The sequence below is a fragment of the Oncorhynchus tshawytscha genome, linkage group LG13, assembly GCF_018296145.1.
Source record: "Oncorhynchus tshawytscha isolate Ot180627B linkage group LG13, Otsh_v2.0, whole genome shotgun sequence".
Lineage (NCBI taxonomy): Eukaryota > Metazoa > Chordata > Actinopteri > Salmoniformes > Salmonidae > Oncorhynchus > Oncorhynchus tshawytscha.
Window position 1 is genome coordinate 14,505,818 of NC_056441.1, and position 12,294 is coordinate 14,518,111.

Genomic DNA, 12,294 nt, shown 5'->3' on the forward strand with positions numbered 1-12,294 from the left:
AGACTGTCCCTGGTTATCCCCGTCTGCATCTATCTGGCAGACTCACTAAAAACAAATGCTTTGTTTGTCAAATATGTGTTGGAGTGTCATTTAAATGACACTGGCCATCTAAAAAAAAAAAAAAAATGTGTGCCGTCTGGTTTGCTTAATATACGGAGTGTAAAATGATTTATACATTTAATTTTGATACTTAAGTGTATTTAAATCCAATACTTTTAGACTTTTACTCAAGTATGATTTTACTGGGTAACTTTCACTTTTACTTGAGTCATTTTCTATTAAGGTATCTTTTACTTTCCATCATAACTCTCATTAATATTTCATCACTGACCTTGTGAACATTGATGTCACTTGGTTTGAATATAGACTGTGTGAGTGTGCCTCTTCGTGCAGTGGGTTGGATTGCTACTGTATCATAGTGCTGTGTCAGCAACACATATACAATTTATGAGCAAATGGATAAATTCTAGTCTATTCTATTCTGTCCATTGAATAACGTGACCCCCTCTGTCTGTTTCTCTCCCCTGCAGGTTTGGATGAGAGCTCCTCAGTGAGACAGTGAGAGGCACCTCCATACCCCTCCACCGCCATCATGCCACCGCCCTCCGACATCGTCAAGGTGGCCATTGAGTGGCCAGGGGCCTTCCCTAAGCTCATGGAGATAGACCAGGTCAGTGCCTGATCAAAAAGAGGTCCATTGCCCAATAGACTGCCTGTACTGCTTTCACACATTGTCTCACAACCAGTGGCGATATTCCTATGTGATGCTAGTCCTGTGACTGACTGATTAGTGCAGACACGAGTCTTGTTCAGAGCCTAGAGCAGCATTCCCCAACTGGCGGCCAGCCCGCAGGTGGTTTTATTTGGTCCCCCAAGTTTTCTGAGTAAAACAATGACTGTGAGGTTAAAGTGCAGACTGTCAGCTCTAATTTGAGGGTATTTTCATCCATATCAGGTGAACCATTTAGAAATTACACCACTTTTTGCACATAGTCCCCCATTTTTACGGGACCAAAAGTATTGGGACATTCACTTATCTGCATTATAGTAGTAAAAATGCAGTATTTGTTCCCATATTCATAACATGCAATGACTACATCAAGCTTGTGACTATAAATTTGTTGGATGCATTTGCATTTCCCTCCCTCTCCCTTCCCTCACTTCTCCCCTCCCTCTCTTTTCCTCCCTCTCTCTTCTCTCCTCTCCTCCCTCTCTCCTCCCCTCTCTCTCTTCTCCTTTCCCTCACTTCTCCCCTCCCTCTCTTTTCCTCCCTCTCTCTCCTCTCCTCCCTCTCTCCTCCCCTCTCTCTCTCTTCTCCTTTCCCTCACTTCTCCCCTCCTTCTCTTTTCCTCCCTCTCTCTCCTCTCCTCCCTCTCTCCTCCCCTCTCTCTCTCTCTCCTTTCCCTCACTTCTCCCCCCTCCCTCTCTTTTCCTCCCTCTCTCTCCTCTCCTCCCTCTCTCCTCCCCCCCTCTTTTCCTCCCTCTCATCTCCTCTCCTCCCTCCCTCTCTCTCCTCTCCTCTCCTCCCTCCCTCTCTCCTCCCTCCCTCCCTCATCCCTCTCTCTACTCTCCCTCCTCCTCTCCTCCCTCCCTCTCTCTCCTCCCTCCCTCTCATCCCTCTCTCTACTCTCCTCCTCCTCTCCTCCCTCCCTCCCTCTCTACTCCTCGCCCTCCCTCCCTCTCCTCCATCTCTCCTTCCTCCCTCCCTCTCATCCCTCTACACTCTCCTCCCTCCCTCTCTCATCCCTCTCTCCTCCCTCTCATTCTTCTCTCTACTCTCCTCCCTCTATCTCACCATATCTCCTCTCCTCTGTACTTTAGCAGCATATGCCTACCTGCTTCCATTGGAGACTGAGTCACTCTTACTGTGTTAAACCAGCACCGCTCAGTGCTCTGGAGCCCATTGAGACTAGCTCTGCATAAATCTAAAGGGCCTCTTCAGAGAGAACTTCTGCGTCACTCCATCGTGCAGCACCACCGTTTATTTCTCTCCAGAACTCTGCTGCTGTGCCTCCCGGGCTGCTACCCAAACATTTGCTTGTTTAGCGTCAGAGAATTGATCTAAGTACTGAACATGCTAATGAGATAAAGCTAGCTAGTGTAGCTCAGAGGGGCTGGAGCAGCTGGGAGGGAGTAAGCCTCTGACCAGGGGGTAAGGGTAGAGGGGGATGGGGGAGAAGAGAGCTGGGGCTGGGGTGCCAATGGACGTCGCCCACTTTTTGCTGCTAAGGTTTCGTGCGTGTGTTTACACTAAAATTAATACTTTAGTATGGAACCAATTGCAAAAATCACTAATGCTGGAGACTCATATTCTCCCTCACTAACTTTAAGCATCAGCTGTCAGAGTAGCTTACAGATCATTGCACCTGTACATAGCCTGTCTGTCAATAGCCCACCCAACTACCTCATCCACACACTTTTATTTATTTATCTTACTCCTTTGCACCCCAGTATCTCTACTTGCACATTCATCTTCTGCACATCTATCACTCCTGTGTTTAATTTCTAAATTGTAATTATTTCGCCGCTATGGCCTGTTTATTGCTTTACCTCCCTAATCTTACCCTCATTTGCACACACTGTATATAGACTTTTCTATTGTGTTATTGAATGTACATTTAGTTTACTCCATGTGTAACTCTGTGTTTGTGTCACACTGCTATGCTTTATCTTGGCCAGGTCGCTGTTGTAAATGAGAACTTGTTCTCAACTGGCCTCCCTGGTTAAATAACGGTGAAATAAATAAATAAAATACTGGCTGTCACTAAAACACACAACTCTTCCAAAAACACACCCCCTCCCTTTGTCCCTTCTGTCTGGAGAGGGACTTCATAGTTATACACGATACCATTGAAATGGAACTATGGAACTATAATGATGTGCAGATGGTTGTTGATTCAACAGCAGAACATCTGGGGTGCATCCCAAATGACACCCTGGTCAAAAGTAGTGCACTATGTAGGGAATAGGGAGCCATTTGGGACCTAGACCTGTTTTGACATGGGGTTTGGACCATGCTGTCCAGCTCCTCGACCACTGACCACTGTACTACTCCGCCCTGCATGATGTTAGAAACGTAGACTGGTCCCAGATCTGTTTGTGCCATCTTGCCAACTGGCATGACAACGACCATGTGTGTTGGCAAGATGACACAAACAGATCTGGGAATGCTCTGTGGTTCTATTTGAATTCATCTCATATAATATAAAGTCATTGTTCCCCCACTTCCATTGAAGTAGCTGAACTTAAAGGATATCGTGTTTTCTAATGAGGATGAACTATACTTTCTCATTTCTCATTCTTCTTTTCTCAGAAAAAGCCCCTCTCAGCCATTATCAAAGAAGTGTGCGAAGGGTAAGGAAATATGTCTCTCTCTCTCTCTCTCTCTGTCTCTGATAACACTGCATCTCTGATAACACTGCATCTCTGATAACGCTGCATCTCTGATAACACTGCATCTCTGATAATGCTGCATCTCTGATAACACTGCATCTCTGATAACACTGCATCTCTGATAACGCTGCATCTCTGATAACACTGCATCTCTGATAACGCTGCATCTCTGATAACACTGCATCTCTGATAACGCTGCATCTCTGATAATGCTGCATCTCTGATAATGCTGCATCTCTGATAACACTGCATCTCTGATAACACTGCATCTCTGATAATGCTGCATCTCTGATAACGCTGCATCTCTGATAATGCTGCATCTCTGATAACACTGCATCTCTGATAATGCTGCATCTCTGATAATGCTGCATCTCTGATAATGCTGCATCTCTGATAATGCTGCATCTCTGATAATGCTGCATCTCTGATAATGCTGCATCTCTGATAACACTGCATCTCTGATAACGCTGCATCTCTGATAATGCTGCATCTCTGATAACACTGCATCTCTGATAACACTGCATCTCTGATAATGCTGCATCTCTGATAATGCTGCATCTCTGATAATGCTGCATCTCTGATAACACTGCATCTCTGATAACGCTGCATCTCTGATAATGCTGCATCTCTGATAACACTGCATCTCTGATAACACTGCATCTCTGATAACACTGCATCTCTGATAACACTGCATCTCTGATAATGCTGCATCTCTGATAATGCTGCATCTCTGATAATGCTGTGTAGTTGTGTTTATGTAATGTATTTAAATAAAAATCCTACTGGGTGTTTTTATCTGCCATTGAGAGATGCACTGTTCTTCCAATTCAAAGCTCAAATGCGTTTTAAAGTTTTACATTTTCTTCTTCAGATGGTCTTTGGGGAACCACGAAAACTTTGCTCTGCAAAATGCTGATTCCACTAATTTCTACATCACAGAAAAGGTTGGCTTCAACTTTCTTGTTAGCTTTGTCATATTGTACTAAACAATAATAATGCACCTCAGTATTTAATGTTATAAATCACCTCTAAGTTGTCCCTCTCCTGTCTTCGCAGAATCGCAATGACATAAAGAATGGTTCTATACTGCGACTGACAACATCTCCTGTAAGTTTGGGTTTATGTGTCATTTAGTTTCTCCTCAAACATACTGAAAGAGGAAGGGAGTCTTTCTTCATGGAGCTGCAATAGTTTAATGTTAAAAAGCTACATCTCCTTTTGATATGTACCTTTTTTCTCCATTTTAAAAGGGAAGTTGAACATCAAATTCCATAGTAAAGTTAACTGAATCCTTTCAGAGTAGAGGAGAATTTCAGGGTTAAGTGGAAAGACACAGTTTCGGGTTAAGTTGAGTGATGTACTACTTATTCAACTCACACAACCACTAGGCCATCATTCCTTCCTGTTTGTAACATGATGATTGTGTTAGAAACTGTATTGTGACAGAGTGTCTGCCATCCCTACCATGACATCTTAGTCTCTCCTGTCCACTTCTCCTGCCTTCTTCTTCTAACCGCTCAGATAGATGGAGAGGCTGAGAGGTTATTCTTCCAGAGCCTGGAATGGTGTCTGCTGTTGAGGTGAAATTCTCTCCAGACAGGCCCATGCAGAGGGTTAGATAGATATCACTTTTTTCACCTTCTCTGCATACTTGTTGTGGCCTGGCTTATCCCTTGAAGCCAATAACAGTCTGTGTTGAAGCCATGGCTGCCAAAAGGGAAGCCCTGACTTAGTTTACAGACGTTGTACTATCAGCTCCATCCGTTATGGAAGAAACGACACCAGTCTTTACCAGCACTTCATGCCAGTTAAGTCAACAACTCTGCTGGTTCTGTGTACTGTGTATGTTGACTGCATAACTCTCTCCCTCTTCCCCCTTTGCCAGGCCTACACTGTACACTTCTCTCTCCTTTTAACTCCAGTCTCAGACGACTGCTCAACATGTGTATATGTTGTGTTTAACCCTGTCTCTGTCCTCTCCCCGGCTGTCTCCTCTCCAGTCTCAGACGACTGCTCAACATGTGTATATGTTGTGTTTAACCCTGTCTCTGTCCTCTCTCCGGCTGTCTCCTCTCTAGTCTCAGACGACTGCTCAACATGTGTATATGTTGTGTTTAACCCTGTCTCTGTCCTCTCCCCGGCTGTCTCCCCTCCTCTCCAGTCTCAGACGACTGCTCAACATGTGTATATGTTGTGTTTAACCCTGTCTCTGTCCTCTCCCCGGCTGTCTCCTCTCCTCTCCAGTCTCAGACGACTGCTCAACATGTGTATATGTTGTGTTTAACCCTGTCTCTGTCCTCTCCCCGGCTGTCTCCCCTCCTCTCTAGTCTCAGACGACTGCTCAACATGTGTATATGTTGTGTTTAACCCTGTCTCTGTCCTCTCCCCGGCTGTCTCCTCTCCTCTCTAGTCTCAGACGACTGCTCAACATGTGTATATGTTGTGTTTAACCCTGTCTCTGTCCTCTCCCCGGCTGTCTCCTCTCCAGTCTCAGACGACTGCTCAACATGTGTATATGTTGTGTTTAACCCTGTCTCTGTCCTCTCCCCCCGGCTGTCTCCTCTCCTCTCCAGTCTCAGACGACTGCTCAACATGTGTATATGTTGTGTTTAACCCTGTCTCTGTCCTCTCCCCGGCTGTCTCCTCTCTAGTCTCAGACGACTGCTCAACATGTGTATATGTTGTGTTTAACCCTGTCTCTGTCCTCTCCCCGGCTGTCTCCTCTCTAGTCTCAGACGACTGCTCAACATGTGTATATGTTGTGTTTAACCCTGTCTTTGTCCTCTCCCCGGCTGTCTCCTCTCCAGTCTCAGACGACTACTCAACATGTGTATATGTTGTGTTTAACCCTGTCTCTGTCCTCTCCCCGGCTGTCTCCTCTCCAGTCTCAGACGACTGCTCAACATGTGTATATGTTGTGTTTAACCCTGTCTCTGTCCTCTCCCCGGCTGTCTCCTCCTCTCCAGTCTCAGACGACTACTCAACATGTGTATATGTTGTGTTTAACCCTGTCTCTGTCCTCTCCCCGGCTGTCTCCTCTCCAGTCTCAGACGACTGCTCAACATGTGTATATGTTGTGTTTAACCCTGTCTCTGTCCTCTCCCCGGCTGTCTCCTCTCCAGTCTCAGACGACTACTCAACATGTGTATATGTTGTGTTTAACCCTGTCTCTGTCCTCTCTCCGGCTGTCTCCCTCTCCTCTCCAGTCTCAGACGACTGCTCAACATGTGTATATGTTGTGTTTAACCCTGTCTCTGTCCTCTCTCCGGCTGTCTCCCCTCCTCTCCAGTCTCAGACGACTGCTCAACATGCATATATGTTCAGTGTTTAACCCTGTCTCTGCCCTCTCCCCGGCTGTCTCCCCCTCCTCTCCAGTCTCAGATGGCGGGCCAGCTCCACGAGAGGATCCAGTCATCTAGTATGGATGCCAAGCTAGAGGCCCTAAAGGACCTGGCTAACTCTTCCAGAGACGTCACCTTCGCCCAAGAGTTCATCAACCTGGACGGCATCTCACTGCTCACACAGATGGTGGAGAGCGGCACAGAGTACGTACTTTCTTTTCTCTCCTCCCTTCTTCTCTCCTCCTTTCTCCACCTCAGATTTCTCTCCTCTGATCAACTCTTACTTCTCCCCTCTCATCAACTCTTACTTCTCCCCTCTGATCAACTCTTACTTCTCTTCTCTGATCAACTCTTACTTCTCTTCTCTGATCAACTCTTACTTCTCTTCTCTGATCAACTCTTACTTCTCTTCTCTGATCAACTCTTACTTCTCTTCTCTGATCAACTCTTACTTCTCTTCTCTGATCAACTCTTACTTCTCTTCTCTGATCAACTCTTACTTCTCCCCTCTGATCAACTCTTACTTCTCTTCTCTGATCAACTCTTACTTCTCCCCTCTGATCAACTCTTACTTCTCTTCTCTGATCAACTCTTACTTCTCTTCTCTGATCAACTCTTACTTCTCTTCTCTGATCAACTCTTACTTCTCCCCTCTGATCAACTCTTACTTCTCTTCTCTGATCAACTCTTACTTCTCCCCTCTGATCAACTCTTACTTCTCCCCTCTGATCAACTCTTACTTCTCCCCTCTGATCAACTCTTACTTCTCCCCTCTGATCAACTCTTACTCTAGTATACTCTCCTGTAAATTACAGTTAGCTGACTTGCCCCCAGTAAAAGCCACTGAGTCACATATCTCATCTCCTATCTGCCAACTAATGTAGAGTCTATGGAGTGGATGGGCTCTGAGGTTCTCTGTGGAGGATTTTGTACCACAGGGTGACGTGGTCTGTACCAGGGTCAGCCCCAGTGTGGTACACAGTACTACAGACAACCCTAGGTGTGTTTAGTCAGCAGGTCTCAGATCAGGTTTTGGGGAACTGAAGCCCTTGCAGGTGCACTGTCTATCCTGAGAGGGTAGGGGCAAAAACTGACCCTAGTGCAGCACCTGAATTCAGAGTATCCTCATGGGACAATATTTGACCCCAATGACAAACTGATAAAGAATCTTGTGTACACGTGTCGTGTGATGCTGATGCTGTCAGTCTTGCTTTCTCTGACAGCTGCACACAGCTTTAGACAAGGCGCTTGGACTGAGGAACAGCTGCAACGTTTCTCTGAGCTTTACACTTTCAGACACTCCTACTTACAACAACCGACAAGCTCCAAATCATCCAGACAGAGCCGGTCCTGACCCAGCAGTGTTCTCTTTTTTTGTGCACAATTGTTTTATTAAGTCATTTTATAAGTACAGTCAATGAGAATCACTTTTTAAAAATTTATTTTTTACAATTATACCCTCCCACACTCCATTCCACCTCATCCCAACCAAACCCCTGGCGGCCCCACCCCATCCCCAAGCAGGGTTCTCTAAATAAAGCGTGGTCTGTCTCGCTGGGCTTTGGGCCTGGTAAGTTGGTTATGTCTCAAATGGCAAACTATTCCTCAGTGCTCTACTACTTCTCAGGGCAAAGTAGTGCACTATGAAGGGACTAGGGTGCCATTCGGGAAGTAGACGCTGTCTCAGCTGAAGGTTATGGTGAGGGCAGGCAGTGGCGTTTTGCTGAGGTGGAGTTTCTCAGCCGTGATGTTGACTGGAACCCCATGGGGGGGAGAGAGAGAGAGAGAGAGAGAGAGAGAGAGAGAGAGAGAGAGAGAGAGAGAGAGAGAGAGAGAGAGAGAGAGAGAGAGAGAGAGAGAGAGAGAGAGAGAGAGAGAGAGAGAGAGAGAGAGAGAGAGAGAGAGAGAGAGAGAGAGAGAGAGAGAGAGAGAGAGAGAGAGAGAGAGAGAGAGAGAGAGAGAGAGAGAGAGAGAGAGAGAGAGAGAGAGAGAGAGAGAGAGAGAGAGAGAGAGAGAGAGAGAGAGAGAGAGAGAGTTGAGAGAGAGTTGAACGGCAGAGAGGCAGGGAGGTGGAGAGAGTTGGTTGAGAGGCAGGGGGATGGAGAGGGTTGAGAGGCAGGGGGATGGAGAGGGAGGAGAGGCAGGGAGAGGGTTGAGAGGGTTGAGAGGCAGGGAGAGGGTTGAGAGGCAGGGAGAGGGTTGAGAGGCAGGGAGAGGGAGAGGGTTGAGAGGCAGGGAGAGGGAGAGGGTTGAGAGGCAGGGAGAGGGAGAGGGTTGAGAGGGTTGAGAGGCAGGGCAGGGAGGGAGAGGGTTGAGAGGCAGGCAGGGAGAGGGTTGAGAGGCAGGCAGGGAGAGATGGAGAGGCAAGGAGAGGGAGTTGGTTGAGAGGCAGGGGGATGGAGAGGGTTGAGAGGCAGGGGGATGGAGAGGGTTGAGAGGCAGGGGGATGGAGAGGGTTGAGAGGCAGGGGGAGGGAGAGGGTTGAGAGGCAGCCAGGGAGAGGGAGAGGGTTGAGAGGCAGCCAGGGAGAGGGAGAGGGTTGAGAGGCAGGCAGGGAGAGGGAGAGGGTTGAGAGGCAGGCAGGGAGAGGGAGAGGGTTGAGAGGCAGGCAGGGAGAGGGTTGTGAGGCAGGCAGGGAGAGGGAGAGGGTTGTGAGGCAGGCAGGGAGAGGGAGAGGGTTGTGAGGCAGGCAGGGAGAGGGTTGAGAGGCAGGCAGGGAGAGGGAGAGGGTTGAGAGGCAGGCAGGGAGAGGGAGAGGGTTGAGAGGCAGGCAGGCAGAGGGTTGAGAGGCATGCAGGGAGAGGGAGAGGGTTGAGAGGCAGGCAGGCAGAGGGTTGAGAGGCATGCAGGGAGAGGGAGAGAGTTGAGAGGGAGAGAGTGTTGGTTGAGTGTGAGAGAGAGGCTTCAAATCAAATTTGATTTGTCACATGCACATGGTTAGCAGATGTTAATGCGAGTGTAGCGAAATGCTTGTGCTTCTAGTTCCGACAATGCAGTAATAAACAACGAGTAATCTAACCTAACAATTCCAAAACTACTACCTTATACACACAAGTGTAAAGGGATAAAGAATATGTACATAAAGATATATGAATGAGTGATGGTACAGAGCGGCATAGGCTAGATGCAATAGAAGGTATCGAGTACAGTACATACATATGAGATGAGTAATGTAGGGTATGTAACAAAGTGGCATAGTTTAAAGTGGCTAGTGATACATGTATTACATAAAGATGGTAAGATGCAGTAGATGATATAGAGTACAGTATATACATATACATATGAGATGAGTAATGTAGGGTATGTAAACATTATATTAGGTAGCATTTTTTAAAGTGGCTAGTAATACATGTATTACATAAAGATGGTAAGATGCAGTAGATTATATAGAGTACAGTATATACATATGAGATGAGTAATGTAGGGTATGTTAACATTATATTAGGTAGCATTTTTTAAAGTGGCTAGTAATACATTTTTTCCCATCAATTTCCATCAATTCCCATTATTAAAGTGGCTGGAGTTGGGTCAGTATGTTGGCAGCAGCCACTCAATGTTAGTGGTGGCTGTTTAACAGTCTGATGGCCTTGAGCTTTGATGCACCTGTACTGACCTCGCCTTCTGGATGATAGCGGGGTGAACAGGTAGTTGCTCGGGTGGTTGATGTCCTTGATGATGGAGGGAGAGAGAGAGGGAGGGAGAGAGCGAGAGGGAGAGAGAGAGAGAGAGGGAGGGAGGGGGAGAGAGAGAGGGAGGGAGGGAGGGAGAGGGATATTACGGAGTCAAAACGCACATTGGAGACTCTCACAAGATGCACATATTTGAATGTGCACACCTACACACACACACACCATCTCTTTCTCACACACTTACACCCCCCATTCAATGACACACAGTCAGATGTCTCCAGTCCCCCAGATCTGTTTCCACTCTACTGTACTGAACGGCCCTGAATCCAAATGAATGCTTGTCATTCCCAGGAGCCTCTCATGGATGGCTAGCCTGAGGGCTCTGGACACATGATTTACAGGGCCTCAGCGGTCTGACACACACACACACACACACACACACACACACACACACACACACACACACACACAGACACACACACACAGACACACACACACACACTGGGCCAAATAGTGACACACACACACTGTTCTGCTACATGCCATCCTCATTATGCCGCCCCAGCCCAGAGAGACTTCCTAGTTAGCTGCTCGCATGCAAAGGGCTGCACCATGCAAGGTCAGCCCTGATAGACCACAAAGAGTCTATCTGCCTCTTGGAATTACTGTTAGTGTATCTGTCCTCTACAATGTGAACTAGTACCTTCCATTCTGTTAGAGTATCTGTCCTCTACAATGGGAACTAGTACCTTCCATTCTGTTAGAGTATCTGTCCTCTACAATAGGAACTAGTACCTTCCATTCTGTTAGTGTATCTGTCCTCTACAATGGGAACTAGTACCTTCCATTCTGTTAGTGTATCTGTCCTCTACAATGGGAACTAGTACCTTCCATTCTGTTAGTGTATCTGTCCTCTACAATGGGAACTAGTACCTTCCATTCTGTTAGTGTATCTGTCCTCTACAATGGGAACTAGTACCTTCCATTCTGTTAGTGTATCGGTCCTCTACAATAGGAACTAGTACCTTCCATTCTGTTAGTGTATCTGTCCTCTACAATGGGAACTAGCACCTTCCATTCTGTTAGTGTATCGGTCCTCTACAATAGGAACTAGTACCTTCCATTCTGTTAGTGTATCGGTCCTCTACAATGGGAACTAGTAGAGTATCCTCCATTCTTGTACAGAGAGGCGAAGGCCCACCCTAGTTACATTCAGTATGTGTGTCCCAAATGATCTGTATTTACATGTTATCAATGCATATTCATTCCCTATTAATCATTTTCCCTCCCCCTCTATCCTCCTATAAGCAGTGCTGCCCACATAATTCTCCCATGATGCATACTGCCCCCTCAGGCGTATTTCTTTAAATATGTTTTTATGTAGATTACTCATGCGTCAACAGTTGTTATCCCCAGAGTTTGAAAGTACAGGCGTGTGTGTGTCTGTGTTTATAAATCTACAATCCCCATTGACATTCCTGACAACCAGCTAGCGTAAGATGATCATTCACAGGCTTAGGAGAAAGAGACACCAGGGAGCAGTACTTTCTAATATCCCAGTCTGGGGCATGACGTCATGCTGTTTTAATGTGGGCTGCTGTATCAGTCAATTGAAGAAGTTTTGCGCCCCCTATTGGTCTGGTAACATAACATACAGGTTCCAGAACTGCTGAGAATGTCCAGTGCTGTAACTTCAACTGCCAAACATTTAGGATCCCTGGGGAATGATGTTACTTTAGTGACAGACTTACTGTCACTAAACAACATGATATTCAGATCTAGCTGGAGATTTACGGAGTCCGCATGATCCAAGTTTGTCTTAAAATAGATTTCCGTCTTGTTAAATCGTGTTGTTAAATGAAATGTTTTGTCTCTGTCATCCAATCAAGCAAAGCATGTCTGTCTGTCTGTCTGGCTGGCAGGGTGGGTAA

General features: G+C 46.5%; 1 protein-coding gene across 4 annotated transcripts in view; it reads left to right on the forward strand.

Annotated features, from left to right (window-relative positions):
• Window positions 1-12,294, forward strand: part of LOC112247321 (engulfment and cell motility protein 1) — a 179,790-nt gene that overhangs the window by 58,612 nt on the left and 108,884 nt on the right. For all 4 annotated transcript variants that reach the window (XM_042295215.1, XM_042295218.1, XM_042295217.1 and 1 more), the window contains 5 exons: window positions 531-670; window positions 3,314-3,354; window positions 4,265-4,337; window positions 4,450-4,500; window positions 6,769-6,938. In XM_042295215.1, the coding sequence (XP_042151149.1) occupies window positions 593-670; window positions 3,314-3,354; window positions 4,265-4,337; window positions 4,450-4,500; window positions 6,769-6,938 (413 nt within the window). In that variant the 5' untranslated portion in view covers window positions 531-592. The remainder of the gene's footprint in view (window positions 1-530; window positions 671-3,313; window positions 3,355-4,264; window positions 4,338-4,449; window positions 4,501-6,768; window positions 6,939-12,294) is intronic.